The sequence below is a fragment of the Medicago sativa genome, chromosome 3 (genome assembly GCF_051527215.1).
Source record: "Medicago sativa cultivar Bolivia chromosome 3, Bolivia_mono, whole genome shotgun sequence".
NCBI classification, from domain to species: Eukaryota; Viridiplantae; Streptophyta; class Magnoliopsida; order Fabales; family Fabaceae; genus Medicago; species Medicago sativa.
In genome coordinates this window covers 3205561-3227611 of record NC_140751.1, presented here as the reverse complement: position 1 = coordinate 3227611, position 22051 = coordinate 3205561, and the positions used below count along the sequence as shown (strand labels likewise).

Below are 22051 nucleotides of genomic sequence, written 5' to 3'. Positions count from 1 at the left end.
AGAGTTTGTAACAAAAAACGAGTGACTTGGGGATTAAGTCTGCTTAATCCTTAAGCAAACGCGTTTTGTTTCTTAATTGGATATATCCGGAAGTTCTGGATATGCTTTTGGATCGGGTCGGATCGTAACAAATTTATTTGTTATGCGTAGCGCTTACGGATAATGATTAAATTAATTAATTAATTAATTTAACATTTTCAAGTGACAAAAAAATATATATCAATTTTTTTTTTTAAGCGTTCACCCGTTCACAAAATTGGGTACCCCAAGGGCACACCCTTGGAGGTCACTTTTCCCATATATAAACACTTACTAGTTGGGGTGACCCTTCAATGTGGAACATTTTTAAGTCACACCCACACACTAGTTTTTTCATATTGTTTTTTTTTTCCAATTTTCTTCACTAGAATTAAGTAGTGTTCCAACATTATCCATACACATTCAAAATAGCAATTGCTGCGGACTTGCAATATACATCAATGATGACAAAAATACAAGAAAAAACACAATACAAATGAAGTCGTTAGAATACCCTCCTCCTACGCGAGACTCGATACTAGTGACCGACCCTGCTTCTTCAAAGATATGCAATCTCACGAAAGTAGCAATTAGGTGTAGAATAAGGGTGGTGAAATAAACTATTTCTCTATCATCCATTCAATCCATCAAATGCATCTATTAATTACAACAAAAGTTAATTGATAGGATTCATTATTTGAGAATTGTGATGCAGAAAAAGTTTTGCAATCAGCTTGTATTTTGCATTGTTCATTGTTATATTAATTTGATCCAATTTATAGCCAATGTCTTGCTAGTCTATGTTTGTTTGAGTTGCAGGTGGTATTGTTCCCTTAATGATACAATTAAAGGGAAAGTAATAAATGCTATTGTTATTGATTATGGAATGTGGAATTCTTTGTTCACTAAAACAATACCTACATGGTTTTTTCTAATATATATATATATATATATATATATATATATATATATATATATATAAAAAGTGGTTAAATACACCCTAAGGTGTAGCTTTGCTAAAACACTCCCACATAAAAACTAGTGGGTGTGTTCTAGCAAATCCCATATATATATATATATATATATATATATATATATATATATATATATATATATAACAAACAGTGCTTCGCAGTTCAAACCACACTTTAAAAGTATACATAATTGAACATCATGTAAAGCCAATCCATCAAGAATTGATCAGTTCTTCTTATTTGGCTTAAAAAAACTTAAGCGCTAAAGCATGCAAACAATTTCTTTGGTGCAACTCCACGGCTACGAAACTTTGCAGCTGTTTCCTCTACCTCAAGACATTCTTCCCTTTTTTGAGCTTCAACTATTGCTCTTTTCTCTTCAGCATATTGATGAATTTCAGCTAGTTCATTTTTCATTTTTGAAATATACTCAACTTTCTTTCTTTCCAAATTTTCCTATTAATTAAAACAATTTTGTAAGTTACAAATGAGGGAAACAACTAATATTTGAAAAGAAAAGCAGTAATATTGATGAATAAAGTGAGTATTGTGGGACCCAAGAGTGCTTAGAAGAGATGACCCGCATCTCTTCTAGTATAACCAAGGTTTAGGGCTCAATCTCGAACTTGTGCATGTAACAGAGGTAAAACTCTTAGAAAGAATTTGCGACACATTTCAGTTCCACAAGGCTACACTTGCACGCAAAGATACCTAATTTACAACAAAACAAAACAAAAAAAAGATAAAATCCATAAATAATAACTAATAATCACCTCAAATTTCTTGAGTTGTGCCTCTATAGATGATTTCTTGCTTTCCTCCCATAATCCAACAGAAGATTGCTTCTTGTATGCCCTGCGTGACCATTTCATCTTTCATCAAGCTCTTGAAACATGAATAATTTATACTTCCTCCGTTCCTTTTTAATTGTCACATTTTGACATTTTACACAAACCAAGACAATCAATAAATGTTGCTACTTTTGATACAATAATTTCTATTTTTACTATAATAACCTTATTTATTTAATATCTTATACATATATTTCTCTCTCCACAATAATAAATAAGGGTAATATTAGTAAAATAACATTTAATGTTGCATTGAACTATGTAAAGTGACACTTAAATAGGAACAAAAAAATTCTTCAAAAGTGACACTTAAAAAGGAACGGAGGGAGTATTTTATGAGTAAGATAGTCATAAATCTATAAGATGGGTCCTTGCCTATTTTCTGCCTTTGTCTTTTCACTTTCTTCCCATGCTTTAATTAAAGCCAATCTTTTCTCTGCTACAATTTTTGCAAGCCCAGCATCTAATGCAACAAAATGAAAATAGTTACATATTTTTCTTTTAGCATACAACTAGTCGAGATACCCGTGCTACAACACGGGTAGCGCGGCTTCGCCGCGTGTCGCGTCTCGGTTGCGCTTGTCAAAGTGATTTTTTTGTCCATGGTGAAAATATGTAAAGTATTTAAAACATAATAATGTATATATTGATCGGTAGTAATGAAAAATTATAAAATAATTAAATTTTAATATGAACAAATATATTAAATTTTAGTATTGACGATATTAAAAAAGCTAATAAATAAAAATAATCATAGTTTTTATTTACTAATATGTTTTAGTGTGAAAAATATTAATAAGCATCCCGTGAAAAATCATAATTAATGTATTATATAATATTGTTATCGTAAAATATATTTTATATAAAAACATATGCTAACATATTCCTGTAAAAAAAATAGTGAGATATATTTTTGTTAATATATAGTTCATACACTCATATATATTTTATCAATATATAGTTCTGATGAGTCATAGATAGTATTATTTATTGCCTTATTTAGTTTAGTTTTATTTTAGATTTGATTTTATTTTATTGCATTTTATTTTAGTTTAGAATATTTTACTTCAAATTATGTTTTATTTTATTTTAGGAATAAATATATGGTGGAAGGTGCCTTGGAGCAAAAGAAAGAGGACTGGAGCAAAATACAGCGCAAGAATACGAAGATACGGGGAAAAAATACAATTCCCCTTACCAGAAGCTTGGCACGGCCCGTGCCAACATGTGGCACGGCCGTGCCCGTCCCCAGAGTCTCTTTTGCTGCTTTTTCTTCGGGCCCAAGTTACCCTGTTGCAGCTTTACTGTTTTACCCTTTTAGTTGCTTAGTTTCTAAGTCAATTGTAAAGTTATAAATAGAGTAGCTCTCCACCATAAACAATTATGCTTTTACTTTGTTTATTTCAATTGCTATTTCAATAAAGTCTTTATTTCGTTTTACTTTCTTCTTTGCAATTTACTTTTATCGCATTCTCTCTTCTTCCCCCATGTCTACGATGAACATGAGTGAGTAGACTTCTTTGTCTTGGGATCGTTGGATAAGTCTAATGACGTAATCCGGATCAAGCCAAGTCTTAAACCCTAATTAATTGTTACCCTAATTCCTAATCTAAATTCACCGTTTTAACATGAATTAATTATTATCAAACTGTGGAAGCGAACGCGGAGGGTTTGATAATGGTTAATTCATCATCACAGATATCAATTCATAAAGCTAACGCGGAGCTTTGATATCCGAACAAGTGAATTTAGACAAGGGTTGCGAAACATGAGAATAGTCTAGCAAACCTTGGGACACATAAAGTTTCGATCTTCAAGGGTCCCAAAGGCAATCACCCATGAGAATAGGTGTGGTTGTTGGAGGGATACACTCACTGACTTCGAAAGGAACTGTGATATGCTAAAGAGAAACTTGTCCTTAGTAATTAGGATTAACGTTTAATTATAAGTTTAAGGCTTGCTTGTGAAAAGATTCATTATTATGATAAACCAATGATCCCAAGGCTTTTTAATATTATTGTTATTTACCTTCAAAAACTGCACTCTCCAACTTCTTATTTCTTTCTCTTCTAATCAATTTCTAAAAGCTAATTGGATTGACCAACTCCCTAGCGGAACGATAACTCTACTTACTACTATTACTTCGATAGGCCGTGCACTTGCGGTTTGGCCCTGTCAAGTTTTTGGCGCCGTTGCCGGGGAGTTAACTAATTTAATTAGCTTTTTTTTTTAGTGATTAGAATTCTCTCTTCTTCTTTCTCTTTTCTTTTTATTTTTATTTTTAACTTTTTATTTTTCTGTCATTATTAACTTCTTGGGTTCTCAATTTTTTTATGCGAAAAACTAGAAATCGAGTTGTAATAATCAACGAGATCGAAAGGTATTTGCATAGACGAAAGAGAGACGCACAAAATAACACCGCCATGGCCAATCGCACTCTCAAAGAGTATGCAACACCGTCTACGGCTGAGCCACAAGCTGTTATTGTGTACCCAACGGTTGAGGATGACAACTTTGAAATCAAGCCTGCCCTACTTAACTTGGTGCAGCAAAACCAATTCTCGGGATCCCCCACTGAGGATCCCAATCTTCACATCTCTATTTTCCTACGAATTAGTGGAACCATGAAGGAGAACCAAGAAGCCGTAAGACTTCATCTCTTTCCCTTTTCCTTAAGGGATAGAGCTAGCGCTTGGTTCCATTCCCTCGAAGTCGGTTCCATTACTTCATGGGATCAGATGAGGCAAGCATTCCTTGCCCGTTTCTTTCCACCATCTAAAACCGCCAAACTTAGAGACCAAATCACGCGGTTCAACCAAAAAGATGGGGAATCTCTCTATGATGCGTGGGAGCGTTTCAAAGAAATGCTAAGACTTTGTCCCCACCATGGCCTAGAGAAGTGGCTTATAGTCCACACTTTTTATAATGGCTTGTCTTATACCACTAAGATGTCTGTTGATGCAGCTGCAGGTGGAGCACTTATGAACAAGAACTACACGGAGGCGTATGCCCTAATTGAAGACATGGCTCAGAATCATTACAAATGGACCGACGAGAGAGCCATCTCTAGTTCTTCATCCTCCAAAAGGGAGGCAGGTATACACGAAGTCTCTAACTATGACCACCTTGCTTCTAAAATTGATACACTAACCGAAAAACTCGACAAACTCAATGTTAGTGCTATCAATTCTGCTTCTACTCCTTCTTGTGAAATATGTGGTATAACTGGTCATGCTGGTGTTGATTGCCAACTAGGTAGTGCTATTAACGGTGTTGAGCAAATGAACTATGCTCAATACAACCAAGGGATGAGACAAAATCAAAATTTTTATAAAAATCAAAATCCCTATGGACAAGTAGCACCACCCGGTTATGCAAACAACCAAAGATTCACTCAAAAATCCAATTTGGAAATTTTGTTGGAAAATTCTATTGCCAACCAAAACAAACAACTTCAAGAACTTAAAAACCAAACTGGATTTCTGAATGATTCTCTTTCCAAGCTCAATACCAAGGTTGATTCTATTGCTACTCACTCTAAAATGCTTGAAACACAAATCGCCCAAATAGCCCAACAAGTGGCTACATCTTCCCAAACACCGGGAGTCTTTCCTGGTCAAACCGAAGCCAATCCCAAAGCCCAAGTTAATGTCATATCTTTTAGGGGTAGTAAGTTAGGCGAAACTTTTGCTAAGGTTAAAAACATTGGGAAAGAAAATGTCAAGCCCTTAGGTGATAAAGTCGTGATAGAAGAAGCTAAACCACTTGAAGAAAACAAAACTCCACCCCCCTTAAATCCTGAAAAGCTTAAACTAGAGGGTAAGTTTGAAAAATTTGTTAACATACTTAGGAAGATTTGCATTAAACTTCCCTTTGCTGAAGTTTTGTCTAGGATGCCTCTATATGCCAAGTTTTTAAAGGAAATTTTTTCAAAGAAAAGGGCTATAGAGCATAATGAGACGATAGCCTTGGCTAAGGAAACTAGTGCAATCATCCAAGAAGCACCCCCTAAGCTTAGAGATCCAGGTAGCTTTGCCATACCATGCGAAATTGGGAATGAAACCATAAACAAAGCCTTATGTGACTTAGGAGCTAGTGTTAGTTTGCTGCCTTTGTCTCTTCTTAAAAGGATAGGGATAGGAGAGTTGAAACCTACCGAAATGGAACTAAAGCTAGCTGATCGTTCTACCATGAAACTTGTAGGATTTGTCGAGGACATACCTGTTAAGATAGAGGGGATATACATCCCCACTGATTTTGTAGTCGTTGACATTGAAGAGGACGATGACGTCCCCATAATCCTAGGTAGACCTTTCCTCGCAACTGCGGGAGCTCTAATTGATGTTAAACTTGGTAGGATAATCTTTCAAGTGAGTGATAAGATGGTAGGATTTGAGTTGGAAAACGTTATGAAAGGTCCCGCTCTTTACTCTTGTTGCATGCTTAACGATCATGTTGTGAAAGAACGTTTTATAGCGTCATCTACACAATATGATATCTTTGATCCATTCTAAGGACTCTTTCTAACCGTCAAGCTAATGACATTAAAAGAGCGCTTCGTGAGAGGCAACCCACGCATTTAATTGCTTTTGTTTTGTTTTTCTTTGTTTTAAGTTGTTTGTAGGTAATTGTCCAAGTGTGATTCGAAGAAAATCAAGAAATTGAAAAAATTTTGAAGCCCTGTGACCAGAGAGGTGGCACGGCCCGTGCTAAGTATGGCACGGCCGTGCCAGGTATTTGAAGAAAAAAAATGGCCAAAGCAACAGAATGTTGGCACGGCCCGTGCCAAGGGTGGCACGGCCGTGCCCGACCTCTTGTACCCTATATCACAAATTTTTTCTCTTCTTCTTCCTCATTCTCAAACCACAAACCTCTCTCTACCTTCAAACTTCTCTCTAAACCTCCATAACCCTCAAACCTTCAAACCTTCATATCTCCCTCAATTCTTCACCAAACCACTCAATTCTTTCACCAATCAATCACAAACTTCATCCCAAACAAAAACCACCGATCAAAAACATCTTTCATCCATCCAAAACTATAATTCACCAAAACCCTAATCTTTCAAAACCTAACATAAACACCACAAAACCTTAACCAATCTCCATATCCAACCCAACAAACGTTCCTTATACACCAACCCCAACTCTAAACCAATCCTTTCCACCAAAAATCTTCCCAAACCCTAAACCTTCCAACCAATTCCAACAAGGGTCAATGGCTTCAAGAAGAAGAAGTGGAAAGGAGCCAGCAAGTTCCTCTGGTCCTCCCCCAAAGAAGCAAGCCCAAGTGAAGAATCATGGAATAAGCTTCAAAAACAACAAGCAAAGGGACAGGTATAAAATTCTAATCTCTAAACACTTGCATCCTTCTCGTTATCCTGATCCCAATACTTTAGATGTGCTAGAGCTGTTTGATGATGTTTCTAGGTTGATAGGAAAGTTAGGTTGGACTGATTTGCTGAAATCTATGCGGGGTTATGAAAACTTCACTTATGAATTTTTAAGCTCAATTGTTTTCACTAAAGATAAGTTGAATTTTGATAACCCTAACCATAGAGTTGTTTTTCGGTTGATGAATATTGATTATGACATGTCACTTCAGCACTTTTGTGAGGCCTTAGGTTTTGCAAATGAAAAATATATTCATGATCATTGGGATCCTAGCCTAAAACCGGATAACTATGACCCAACTGCCTTTTGGACACGTATCACCGGCGTTTCCAACTATGTTCCTAGAGCCAACAAAGCTAGCAACATCCACAACCCCGTACTTAGGTACCTCCAAAGGGTAATGGCTTGCACTATTTGGGGTAGAACCGAGCTAGAAAACACTAGAACCGATGAATTGTTCATGCTATGGGCAATGCTCCACAACCACCCCGTCAATACTTGTTTTTATTTGATTGATTACCTAGACTTTGTCGGTACTAGACCGGCCGGTAGAGGAGACATAGTGGTGGGTGGCATCATTACATATATAGCTAGATGTTTTGGAGTGGGTGAAGATGAGGGGATCAAACCAATTGAGGGAAACAATAGGCTTAACATAGAAACCCCTATTGCTATGAATTTTATCAAACATCGTCCACCGCTCCATTATCAACTTAAGCTAAATATGCCAATCGTGTTTTTATTGCCTAACCCATCTCGGACTACCACCGAGGTGGAAGAAAATTGGTTGTATGTTAATGATGTGCAGGTTCTTGGTGAGCAAGATGATGAAGAGGGAGAAGGTGCTAACTTGCACCATGATGAAGGAGAAGGTGCTAACTTGCACCAAGAGGGGCACCATGGCCATGAAACCGGTGAGCTTAATGACAATCAAAGATGGACATGGATTTACAATGAAATCGAGAGGATGAGCACCGAACAACAAAGGCAAGGTGTTGAGATCTCCGGCCTTCGCAATGAAGTTCAAAGGGGCAACCGTGTCAATGATGAAAATAATGAGATGCTCCGTCGGATGATGCAACACCTCCAACTTCAAGGTCCTCCTTATGGACCTCAATAACATGTGAGCTTTCCTCTTCCTCTCTTCCCTTCTTTTCTCTCTCTACTCCTCTTCTTCTACTCCTTCTTTCTACTTCTTCTACTTCTTCTTCTTCTTTTAATTTCTTTTTCTTTTGAATCATTGAGGACAATGCTTCCCCTAAGTGTGGGGGGGGCCTAATAAAGTGTCTAGAGTCGTAGTGTCCAAACTCCCTTGAACTTTATTCTTTTGTTTTGTTTTTATAGCAAGAGGCATGACTAGTAGCTTGTTTTCAATGTAAATATGGCATGAAATTTTTTTGTTTTGTCTCTTCTTTAGGTCGCCTCTTGTACATGAAAATAGTTTCTTGTGTTTCTTATGTTCTTGCTATACCCATGTCTTGTTTTAATGTGAAAATTCTCCAATGAGAAAGGCACCCGGTTGCAATCCTTGAGCAAATGTATGAATAGGTATTTTAAGGAACACGTTCTATCTTTAGTGTTAACTTAGACCCTTTAAAGTCTTAAGAGTAAAAGTAGTATAAGTTTGTGTGGGAAAATTAATCAAATTGTTCTTAATTGTTATATTCTTATTAAATTGTTAATGTTAAATGGGGCGAGAGAATGGCACCAACATGAGGGGGAAAGGACAATCCCTAACTTCCTAATTGTGGTGGTGACTCCCTAATTTGAACCTAAAGTGAAACAAATCCATCAATGCTAGGGGGAAAGGACAATTACATCCAAAAAGACTTCCTACGCGGAGATGAAACAAACAATTTTGCAGCACTGCTTAGGGTGATTTTGAATCTAGGCGGAAAGGACAATTACATCCGAGAAGACTTCCTATGAGGATAGATAGCCCCTAAGCATCTGCAGCCCCTTGTGCTTAATTGTTATATCTAATTTAATTTTAACTCAAATTCCCATCACTCTTATATGAAATGAAGAAAGGACTTTTCTCGGTTACTTTAGCACTAAGGATAGAACCTATTCCTCATAATATCTGTCTTATACAGGAGCAAGAAAAGGGTTGGACTGCACACACACACTCACTTGAGACTTGATGTTGGGTAGAATAGGTTCATGAGAAGTATTTGAAATTGTAATTAGTGTACTTGAGGCAAAGCCTTTCTCTTGAGACATTTGTTCTTAATATTGCCATAATCAAATCTTTTGTTGCTGCTATGTTTGCTGCCTTTTGCTTGAGGACAAGCAAAGATTCAAGTGTGGGGGAGTTTGATGAGTCATAGATAGTATTATTTATTGCCTTATTTAGTTTAGTTTTATTTTAGATTTGATTTTATTTTATTGCATTTTATTTTAGTTTAGAATATTTTACTTCAAATTATGTTTTATTTTATTTTAGGAATAAATATATGGTGGAAGGTGCCTTGGAGCAAAAGAAAGAGGACTGGAGCAAAATACAGCGCAAGAATACGAAGATACGGGGCAAAAATACAATTCCCCTTACCAGAAGCTTGGCACGGCCCGTGCCAACATGTGGCACGGCCGTGCCCGTCCCTAGAGTCTCTTTTGCTGCTTTTTCTTCGGGCCCAAGTTACCCTGTTGCAGCTTTACTGTTTTACCCTTTTAGTTGCTTAGTTTCTAAGTCAATTGTAAAGTTATAAATAGAGTAGCTCTCCACCATAAACAATTATGCTTTTACTTTGTTTATTTCAATTGCTATTTCAATAAAGTCTTTATTTCGTTTTACTTTCTTCTTTGCAATTTACTTTTATCGCATTCTCTCTTCTTCCCCCATGTCTACGATGAACATGAGTGAGTAGACTTCTTTGTCTTGGGATCGTTGGATAAGTCTAATGACGTAATCCGGATCAAGCCAAGTCTTAAACCCTAATTAATTGTTACCCTAATTCCTAATCTAAATTCACCGTTTTAACATGAATTAATTATTATCAAACTGTGGAAGCGAACGCGGAGGGTTTGATAATGGTTAATTCATCATCACAGATATCAATTCATAAAGCGAACGCGGAGCTTTGATATCCGAACAAGTGAATTTAGACAAGGGTTGCGAAACATGAGAATAGTCTAGCAAACCTTGGGACACATAAAGTTTCGATCTTCAAGGGTCCCAAAGGCAATCACCCATGAGAATAGGTGTGGTTGTTGGAGGGATACACTCACTGACTTCGAAAGGAGCTGTGATATGCTAAAGAGAAACTTGTCCTTAGTAATTAGGATTAACGTTTAATTATAAGTTTAAGGCTTGCTTGTGAAAAGATTCATTATTATGATAAACCAATGATCCCAAGGCTTTTTAATATTATTGTTATTTACCTTCAAAAACTGCACTCTCCAACTTCTTATTTCTTTCTCTTCTAATCAATTTCTAAAAGCTAATTGGATTGACCAACTCCCTAGCGGAACGATAACTCTACTTACTACTATTACTTCGATAGGCCGTGCACTTGCGGTTTGGCCCTGTCAAGTTCTCATTAGATATCAGAAATAAGAATATATTAATATATTCCCGTAAAACAAACATATACTCATATATCTTTCAAAAAAAAAACATATACTCATATATATTTTTATTAATATATAGTCCATACACCCACATATACTTTATTAATATATTAATAAAACTTAGGCAGTCGCGGTGTTTAAATAGCGATATTAAAAAATACTAATTAAAACTGATCACTCGTTATAGTTATTAAAATGGGTCCTATGTTACAATTGTACACTCCAACGGGTTTTTTATTGATACATTTTTTATAAAAAAAAACAACAGAAAAAATTGAACTATGATTAATCATAGTATATTATAATTTTTTTTGTTTGTTTTAGTATTGATGATATTAAAAAAATGAAAATACATTTCACAAATAAACATATACTAACATATTCCCGTATAAAAACATATAGGGAGATATATTTTTATTAATATATAGTCCATAGACTCATATATATTTATCAATATATAGTTAGATTTCTGAAATAAGAATATACTAATATATTCCCGTAAAACAAACATATACTCACATATATATTTTTATTAATATATAGTTCATACACCCACTTATATTTTTTGAATGTATTAATAAAACTTAGGCATTCGTGGTGTTTAAATAGAGATATTAAAAAATACTAATTAAAACCGATTACTCGTTGTAGTTACTAAAATGGATCCCGTGTTACAATTGTACACTCCAAATGATTTTTTTACTGATACATTTTCATAAAAAAACAACGGAAAAAATTGAAGTATGATTAATCATAATATTTTGTATTATTGTTCTTGTTTAAGTATTGACGATATTAAAAAAGCTAATAAATGAACATATATTTCATAAATAAATATATACTAACATAATGCGATAAAAAAATATATAGTGAGATGTATTTTTGTTAATATATAGTTCATATACTCATTTGTATTTTATCAATATATAGTTCCCATTAAATTTCAGAAATAAGAATATATTAATATATTCCCATAAAACAAACATATACTTATATATATTTTTATTAATATATAGTCCATACAACCACATATATATATTATTAATATATTAATAAAACTTAGGAAATTGCGATGTTTAATTAGAGATATTAAAAAAATTAATAATTAAAACTGATCCCTCGTTGTAGTTACTAAAATGGGTCTCGTGTTACAATTGTACACTCCAATGAATTTTTTAGTGATACATTTAAAAAAAACAGAAAAAATTGAAGTATGATTAATCATAGTATATTATAATATTGTTCTTGTTTTAGTATTGACGATATAAAAAAAGCTAATATATAAAAATAATCATAAATTTTATTTACTAATATGTTTGAGTGTGAAAAATATTAATATGCGTCCCGTGAAAAATATAATTAACGTATTATATAATAGTGTTATCGTAAATACAATATCATATTATGCCATAACAACAACACTTGTTAGTTTCCTCTATAAAAATAAACTTGTTAGTAAAACCGAATTGAAAATTAGTAGAGAAAATGGAATTGAAAAAGAAGAGAGATAATGAAAAATGAAAAAAAGTTGGTAAGAAAAAGATAAGAGAGGAGAGTAAGATTGGGAGAGAAAAGTTTATTATTAAAAACCAAAGGTGAGATATTAAAAAAATAGAGATATTAAAAAATCACTAATTAAAACCGATCACTCGTTGTAGTTACTAAAATAGGTCCCGTCAATTGTACACTCCAATGATTTTTTTAGTGATACATTTTCATAAAAAAACAACGGATAAAATTGAAGTATGATTAATCATAGTATATTGTAATATTGCTCTTGTTTTAGTATTGACGATATTAAAAAAGTTAATAAATGAAAATACATTTCATAAATAAATATATATTAACATATTGTCGTAAAAAAACATATATTAATATACTCATTTGTATTTTATCAATATATAATTCCCATTAAATTTCAGAAATAAAAATATATTAATATATTCCCATAAAACAAACATATACTCATATATATTTTTATTAATATATAGTCCATACATCCACATATATTATTAATATATTAATAAAACTTAGGAAAACGCTGTGTTTAATTAGAGATATAAAAAAATACTAATTAAAATTGATCACTATGTACACTCCAACGGGTTTTTTAGTGATACATTTAAAAAAAACAACAGAAAAAATTGAATTAGATATATATTATTAATATATTAATAAAACTTAGGAAATCGCTGTGTTTATTTAAAGATATAAAAAAATACTAATTAAAACTGATCACTCGTTGTAGTTACTAAAATGAGTCTCGTGTTACAATTGTACACTCCAACGGGTTTTTTAGTGATACATTTAAAAAAAACAGAAAAATTGAAGTGTGATTAATAATAGTATATTATAATATTGTTCTTGTTTTAGTATTGACGATATGAAAAAACCTAATAAATAAAAATAATCATAGATTTTATTTATTAATATGTTTGAGTGTGATTAATCATAGTATATTATAATATTGTTCTTGTTTTAGTATTGACGATATGAAAAAACCTAATAAATAAAAATAAACCCATTTTTTTTTATTAAAATGGGTCTCGTGTTATAATTGTACACTCCAACGGGTTTTTTAGTGATACATTTAAAAAAAAACAACAGAAAAAATTGAAGTATGATTAATCATAGTATATTACAATATTGTTCTTGTTTTAGTATTGACGATATGAAAAAACCTAATAAATAAAAATAATCATAGATTTTATTTATTAATATGTTTGAGTGTGAAAAATATTAATATGTGTCCCGTTCAAAAACATAATTAACGTATTATATAATAGTATTATCGTAAAATACAAAAGTGTAATCTGCTATAACAACAACACTTGTTAGTTTCCTCTAAAAAAAAACATGTTAGTGAAACCAAATTGAAAATTAGTAGAGAAAATGGAGTTGAAAATGAAGAGAGAAAATGAAAAATGAAGAAAGTTGGTAACAAATCGTTTCGAAGCCCGGATAACTCAACACCTTGCCTTTGTTGCTCGGTGCTCATCCTCTCAATCTCATTGCGAATCCATGCCCATCTTTGATTTTCATTAAGCTCACCAGCTTCATGGCCATGGTGTACCTCCTCATGGTGCAAGTTAGCACCCTCTCCCATGTCATGGTGCAAGTTAGCACCGTCTCCTTCATCATCTTGTTGTTCAAGAACCTGCACATCATCAACATACAACCAATTTTCTTCCACCTCGGTGGTAGTCCGAGATGGGTTAGGCAATAAAAACATGATTGGCACATTTAGCTTAAGTTGGTAATGTAGTGGTGGACGATGTCTAATGAAATTCATAGCAACGAGGGTTTCTCAGTTAAGCCTATTATTTCCCTCAATTGGTTTGATCCCCTCATCCTCACTCACACCAAAACACCTAGCTATGTATGTAATGATGCCACCCACCACTATGTCTCCCTTTCCGGGTGGTCTAGTACCTAAGAAGTCTAGGTAATCAATCAAATAGAAACAAGTGTTGACTGGGTGGTTATAGAACATTGCCTATAACATGAACAACTCATCGGTTCTAGTGTTTCCTAGCTCGGTTCTACCCCAAATAGTGCAAGCCATTACCCTTTGAAGGTACCTAAGTACGGGGTTGTGAATGTTGCTAGCTTTGTTGGCTCTGGGGACATATGTGTCAAGGCCGGTGATACGGTTCCAAAAGGCAGCTGGGTCATAGTTATCCGGTTTTAGACTAGGATCCCAATGATCATGAATATATCCTTCATTTGCAAAACCTAAGGCCTCACAAAAGTGCTGAAGTGACATGTCATAATCAATATTCATTAACCGGAAAACAACTATATGGTTAGGGTTATCAAAATTCAAATTATCTTTGGTAAAAACTATTGAGCTCAAAAATTCATAAGTGAAGTTTTCACAACCCCGCATAGGTGTTAACATATCAGTCCAACCTAACCTACCCATTAGCCTAAAAACATCATCTCTAAGCCCTAGCACATTCAAATCAAAAGAATCAGGATATCGAGAGGGATGTAAGGTTTTAAAGATAAGAGTTTTGTACCTGTCCCTTTGAAAGTTATCTTTAAACTTGATCCCATGATTCTTGACTTGTGCTTGCTTCTTTGAGGTAGGACCGGAAGAACTTGCTGGCTCCTTACCACTTCTTCTTGAAGCCATTTGACCCTTGTTTGAATTGGTTGGAAGGTTTAGGGTTTGGGAAGATTTTCGGTGGAAAGGATTGGTTTAGGGTTGGGGTTGATGTTTAAGGAAGGTTTGTGGTGTTTGGGGTAGGTTTTGAAAGATTAGGGTTTTGGTGAATTATAGGTTTGGGTGGATGAAAGTTGTTTTTGATTGGTGGTTTGTGTATAGGATGAAGTTTGTGATTGATTGGTGAAAGAATTGAGTAGATTGATGAAGATATGAGGGAGATATGAAGGTTTGAAGGTTATGGAGGTTTAGAGAGAAGTTTGAAGGTAGAGAGAAGTTTGTGGTTTGAGAATGAATGGAGAAGAAGAGAAAAATTGGGTTTATAGAAGGCTAGAGGTCGGGCACGGCCGTGCCACCCTTGGCACGGGCCGTGCCAACATTATGTGGCTCCTGGCTATGTTTTGTTCACAAACCTTGGCACGGCCGTGCCAACCTCAGCACGGGCCGTGCCAACCTCAGCACGGGCCGTGCCAACCTTCTGGTCAGAGGGACTTCAAAAAATTTCAATTTCTTGATTTTTTAGAATCACACTTGGACAATTACCTACAAAACAACTTAAAACAAAGAAAAACAAGACAAAAGCAATTAAATGCGTGGGTTGCCTCTCACGAAGCGCTCTTTTAATGTCATTAGCTTGACGGTTAGAAAGAGTCCTTAAAATGGATCAAAGATATCATATTGTGTAGACGACGCTATAAAACGTTCTTTCACAACATGATCGTTAAGCATGCAACAAGAGTAAAGAGCGGGACCTTTCATAACGTTTTCCAACTCAAATCCTACCATCTTATCACTCACTTGAAAAACTATCCTACCGTTCTTGACATCTATAAGAGCTCCCGCAGTGGCGAGGAACGGTCTACCTAGGATTATAGGGACGTCTTCGTCCTGTGTAATGTCAACGACTACAAAATCAGTTGGGATGTATATCCCTTCTATCTTAACAGGTATGTCCTCGACAAATCCTACAAGTTTCATGGTAAAACGATCAGCTAGCTTCAATTCTATTTCGGTAGGTTTCAACTCTCTTATCCCTATCCTTTTGAGAAGAGACAAATGCAGCAAACTAACACTAGCTCCTAAGTCACATAAGGCTTTGTTTATGGTTTCATTCCCAATTTCACATGGTATGGCAAAGATACCTGGATCTCTAAGCTTAGGGGGGTGCCTCTTGAATGATTGCACTAGTGTCCTTAGCCAAAGCTATTGTCTCGCTATGCTCTATAGGCCTGTTCTTTGAAAAAATTTCCTTTAAAAACTTGGCATATAGAGGCATCCTAGACAAAGCTTCAGCAAAGGGAAGTTTAATGCAAATCTTCCTAAGTATGTTGACAAATTTTTCAAACTTACCCTCTAGTTTAATGATACGTGACCGATAGGACCGTCTTAAAAACAGGTAAGGAACTTGACCCTAACCGCGACCTGCCGGTAGAACCAAAGTTATCAAATAAAAGTGAGACCCTAACCGCGACCTGCCGGCAGAACCAACACTATAAAAGTTCTTGACCCAAGAACAAAGGAAAAGCTCTCACAATAGAGAAAACTCAAATATATTAAAATTCAAATTGTGTTTTGAGAATTACATGAGCTTCTTATTTATAGCCTAGGCTTGGAATACTAAAGATAAATTCCCACTACCATGCATTTACCAAATACATTGATAAGTGCATGTTTATTACTTAGAAAATGGGCACTAACATGATTAAAATTCCCACTAGCCATTATAATAACTTAAAGCACTACTTTGAAGCATTTGGAGAGGCTAGGAGAATACAAAAGACCATCTAAAAATTCACCCAAAATAAAAAACGAAAATTGCTTATTAAAATGGAGAAAATTGGGCTTCAAGTTGGGCTTAAAGCATCTTGATCCAATTGTAAGAAAGTGACCCAATTTGGTGCAGCCTCTGATGCATGTTGAATTTCTTTTTCATTGATCTTTATGATTAAGCCTTGTAATGCTTGATTCATCCTCTTTGACTTGGACTTATTCATAGGACCTCCTATTCCATTCAAAGGATCTCCGGATGGGTTGGTCGCATCTCTATCATTCCCTCCCTCTTCGAAAGGATTCGTCCTCGAATCTGATCCGTTACCTGCATCAAACAAAGATAGATCAGCTACATTAAAAGTGGCACTGATATTTCCATACTCACTTGGCAAATCCAGCTTGTAGGCATTATCGTTGATCTTCTCTAGAACTTGAAAAGGCCCATCTCCTCTTGGGTTCAGTTTGGATTTTCTTTGATTCGGAAAATGTTCCCTCCTCATATGAACCCAAACCCAATCTCCGGGCTCAAAAGTAACCTTTACTCGCCCCTTATTAGCTTGCTTTGCATACTGTTTATTCTTCTTCTCAATGTTGGCTCGAACCTTTGCATGCAGCTCCCTAATAGCATCTGCCTTTTTTTTACCATCCAAATTAGCAAACTCATTAGTGGGCAAAGGTAAGATATCCAAAGGAGTCAGAGGATTAAAACCATATACAATTTCAAAAGGAGAATAAGAAGTAGTTGAGTGAAATGTTCTATTATAAGCAAATTCAACATGTGGCAAACATTTCTCCCAATTTTTCAAATTCTTTTGAATGATAGCACGCAACAAGGTAGTAAGAGTTCTATTTACCACTTCAGTCTGCCCATCCGTTTGGGGATGCGCAACCGTAGAAAACAAGAGTTTTGTTCCTAATTTATTCCACAAGGTTCTCCAAAAATGACTTAGAAACTTTACGTCTCTATCACTTACTATGGTTCTTGGCAATCCATGTAAGCGCACTACTTCTTTAAAGAAAAGATCAGCAATATGTGTTGCATCATTGGTTTTGGAGCATGCAATGAAATGTGCCATTTTACTAAACCTATCAACAACAACAAATATACTATCCTTTCCACCTGGGGATCGAGGTAGACCCAACACAAAATCCATTGAAACATCGACCCAAGGTTGATCTGGCACAGGCAAAGGTGTATATAAACCATGGGGCATGACTTTAGATTTAGCTTGTTTACATGAGATGCATTTATCACAAACAGATTGCACATCATGCTTCATTTTAGGCCAATAAAAATGTTCCTGCAAAATTTCCAAAGTTTTTTTCACACCAAAATGTCCCATCAGCCCCCCTCCATGACTTTCTCTAACAAGCATTTCACGCAATGAACACGTAGGAACACACAATTTATTTTTCTTAAACAAGTAACCATCATGCATGTAATAGTCACCAAATGCATGTGTAGAACAAGATTCCCATACATGGCCAAAGTCAGAGTCATTGGCATACAAACTCTTTATCATTTCAAAACCAAGTAATTTAGTTTGTAAAGAAGTAAGCAATGCGTACCTTCTTGACAATGCATCAGCCACTATGTTTTCCTTACCATGCTTGTACTTGATCACGTAAGGAAACATCTCAATGAATTCCAACCACTTAGCATGTCTCTTTTGAAGCTTACCTTGAGATCTTAGAAACTTTAAGCTTTGATGGTCAGAGTGAATTATGAATTCCCTTGACCACAAGTAGTGCTGCCAAATTTGTAAAGCTCTCACCAAAGCATACAGCTCTTTGTCATAAGTGGAATAATTCAATGCTGCCCCTTTAAGCTTTTCACTAAAATATGCAATGGGTTTAGAATCCTGCATCAACACAGCCCCTATACCCACACCAGAAGCATCGCATTCTATTTCAAAAGCTTTATCAAAGTTAGGTAAACAAAGCAAGGGTGCATTAGTCAACTTATCTTTCAATAATTCAAAAGCTTTTTCATGCACATCAGTCCACTTGAACACAACATTTTTTTTTACAAGTTCATTCAAAGGTGCAGCAATAGAACTAAAGTTCTTTACAAACCTTCGATAAAAACTTGCCAAACCATGAAAGCTTCTTACCTCATTGGCATTCCTAGGAACAGGCCATTCTCTTATTGCCTTTACCTTTTCTTCATCCACACTGATTCCCTTAGAGCTTATGACAAAACCCAAAAACACAACAGACTCAAGGCAAAAGGAACACTTTTTAAGATTTGCAAACAATTTATTCTCTCTCAAAACATTAAGAACAGCATGCAAATGATCAACATGTTCATCAAAAGTTTTGCTATAAATTAAAATATCATCAAAATATACTACAACAAATTTCCCAATGAAAGAACGCAAAACATGGTTCATTAACCTCATGAAGGTGCTGGGTGCATTAGTTAAGCCGAATGGCATCACCAACCACTCATATAAACCATATTTAGTTTTAAATGTTGTTTTCCATTCATCACCTTCTTGCATGCGGATCTGGTAATATCCACTTTTCAAATCTATTTTTGAAAACAAACATGAACCATGCAACTCATCAAGCATATCATCCAATCTAGGGAATTTTAATAAGCAATTTTCGTTTTTTATTTTGGGTGAATTTTTAGATGGTCTTTTGTATTCTCCTAGCCTCTCCAAATGCTTCAAAGTAGTGCTTTAAGTTATTATAATGGCTAGTGGGAATTTTAATCATGTTAGTGCCCATTTTCTAAGTAATAAACATGCACTTATCAATGTATTTGGTAAATGCATGGTAGTGGGAATTTATCTTTAGTATTCCAAGCCTAGGCTATAAATAAGAAGCTCATGTAATTCTCAAAACACAATTTGAATTTTAATATATTTGAGTTTTCTCTATTGTGAGAGCTTTTCCTTTGTTCTTGGGTCAAGAACTTTTATAGTGTTGGTTCTGCCGGCAGGTCGCGGTTAGGGTCTCACTTTTATTTGATAACTTTGGTTCTACCGGCAGGTCGCGGTTAGGGTCAAGTTCCTTACCTGTTTTTAAGACGGTCCTATCGGTCACGTATCAGTTGGTATCAGAGCATCTTGATCCAATTGTAAGAAAGTGACCCAATTTGGTGCAGCCTCTGATGCATGTTGAATTTCTTTTTCATTGATCTTTATGATTAAGCCTTGTAATGCTTGATTCATCCTCTTTGACTTGGACTTATTCATAGGACCTCCTATTCCATTCAAAGGATCTCCGGATGGGTTGGTCGCATCTCTATCATTTAAGCTTATCAAGATTTAAGGGGGATGGAGTTTTGTTTTCTTTAAGTGGTTTTGCTTCTTCTATCACAATTTTATCACCTAAAGGCTTGACACATTATTTCCCAATGTTTTTAACCTTAGCAAAAGTTTTGCCTAACTTACTACCCCCAAAAGATATGACATTAACTTGGCGTTTGGGACTGGCTTCGGTTTGACCGGGAAAGACTCCCGGTGTTTGGGAAGAGGTAGCCACTTGTTGGGCTATTTGAGCGATTTGAGTTTCAAGCATTTTAGAGTGAGTAGCAATAGAATCAACTTTGGTATTGAGCTTGGAAAGAGAATCATTCAGAAATCCGGTTTGGTTTTTAAGTTCTTGAAGTTGTTTGTTTTGGTTGGCAATAGAGTTTTCCAACAAAATTTCCAAATTAGATTTCTGAGCGAATCTCTGGTTATTTGCATAACCGGGTGGTGCTACTTGTCCATAGGGATTTTGGTTTTTATAAAAAATTTGATTTTGTCTCATCCCTTGGTTGTATTGAGCGTAATTCATTTGCTCGACACCATTAATAGCACTACCTAGTTGGCAATCAACACCAGCATGACCAGCTATACCCATATTTAACAAGAAGGAGTAGAAGCAGAATTGATAGCACTAACATTGAGTTTCTCGAGTTTTTCAGTTAATGTATCAATTTTTGAAGCAAGGTGGTCATAGTTAGAGACTTCGTACATACCTGCCTCCTTTTTGGAGGATGAAGAACTAGTGATGGCTCTCTCGTCGGTCCATTTGTAATGATTTTGAGACATGTCTTCAATCAGGGCATATGCCTCCGTGTAGTTCTTGTTCATAAGTGCTCCACTTGCAGCTGCATCAACAGACATCTTAGTGGTATAAGACAAGCCATTATAAAAAGTGTAGACTATAAGCCACTTCTCTAGGCCATGGTGGGGACAAAGTCTTAGCATTTCTTTGAAACGCTCCCACGCCTCATAGAGAGATTCCCCATCTTTTTGGTTGAACCGTGTGATTTGGTCTCTAAGTTTAGCGGTTTTAGATGGTGGAAAGAATCGGGCAAGGAATGTTTGCCTCATCTGATCCCATGAAGTAATGGAACCGACTTCGAGGGAATGGAACCAAGCGCTAGCTCTATCCCTTAAGGAAAAGGGAAAGAGATGAAGTCTTACGGCCTCTTGGTTCTCCTTCATGGTTCCACTAATTCGTAGGAAAACAGAGATGTGAAGATTGGGATCCTCAGTGGGGGGATCCCGAGAATTGGTTTTGCTGCACCAAGTTAAGTAGGGCAGGCTTAATTTCAAAGTTGTCATCCTCAACCGTTGGGTACACAATAACAGCTTGTGGCTCAGCCGTAGACGGCGTTGCATACTCTTTGAGAGTGCGATTGGCCATGGCGGTGTTATTTCGTGCGTCTCTCTTTCGTTTATGCAAATACCTTTTGATCTCGTTGATTATTACAACTCGATTTCTGGTTTTTCGCATAAAAAATTGAGAACCCAAGAAGTTAACGATAACAGAAAAATAAAAAGTTAAAAATAAAAAGAAAAAGAAAAGAGAAAGAAGAAGAGAGAATTCTAATCACTAAGAAAAAGTTAATCAAATTAGTTAACTCCCCGGCAACGGCGCCAAAAACTTGATAGGGCCAAACCGCAAGTGCACGGCCTATCGAAGTAATAGTAGTAAGTAGAGTATCGTTCCACTAGGGAGTTGTTCAATCTAATTAACTTTTAGAAAATGATTAGAGGAGAAGGAAATAAGAAGTTTGAGAGTGCAGTTGTTTGAAAGTAAATAACAATAATGATAAAGAGCCTTGGGATCATTGGTTCATCATAATGACGAATCTTTTCACAGGCAAGCCTTAAACTTATAATTATGCGTTAATCTTAATTACTAAGGACAAGTTTCTCTTTAGCATATCACAGCTCCTCTCGAAGTCAGTGAGTGTATCCCTCCAACAACCACACCTATTCTCATGGGTGATTGCATTTGGGACCCTTGAAGATCGAAACTTTATGTGTCCCAAGGTTTGCTAGACTATTTTCATGTTTC

General features: G+C 35.5%; 1 protein-coding gene and 2 non-coding genes across 3 annotated transcripts; 1 reads left to right on the top strand and 2 right to left on the bottom strand.

The window, feature by feature from the left end:
• Positions 1-1134: 1134 nt before the first annotated feature.
• LOC146934942 (uncharacterized) lies at positions 1135-14944 on the bottom strand. Its single transcript, XM_085757561.1, has 4 exons — positions 14744-14944; positions 2219-2355; positions 1766-1847; positions 1135-1448 (listed from the first exon to the last, which is right to left on the bottom strand). The coding sequence occupies exons 1-4, from the start codon at positions 14942-14944 to the stop codon at positions 1248-1250; spliced, it is 621 nt and encodes a 206-aa protein (XP_085613687.1). The 3' UTR covers positions 1135-1247.
• On the bottom strand, positions 4630-4736 carry LOC146934943 (small nucleolar RNA R71). The gene has a single exon (XR_015033634.1). It is a non-coding gene; the product is annotated as a small nucleolar RNA R71 (small nucleolar RNA).
• Positions 14945-20923: 5979 nt separating the features above from the next.
• Positions 20924-21030, top strand: LOC146934941 (small nucleolar RNA R71). The gene has a single exon (XR_015033628.1). It is a non-coding gene; the product is annotated as a small nucleolar RNA R71 (small nucleolar RNA).
• Positions 21031-22051: the final 1021 nt, after the last annotated feature.

Coding starts and splice junctions, on each gene's coding strand:
- LOC146934942 (XM_085757561.1), bottom strand. CDS start 14,944: ATGGCTTCAAGAAGAAGTGGTAAGGAGCCAGCAAGTTCTTCCGGTCCT. Junction 2,356..14,743: donor TGCTAGGGCTTAGAGATGAT/GTTTTTAGGCTA, acceptor TATCTCGACTAG/TTGTATGCTAAAAGAAAAAT. Junction 1,449..1,765: donor CACAACTCAAGAAATTTGAG/GTGATTATTAGT, acceptor TTTAATTAATAG/GAAAATTTGGAAAGAAAGAA.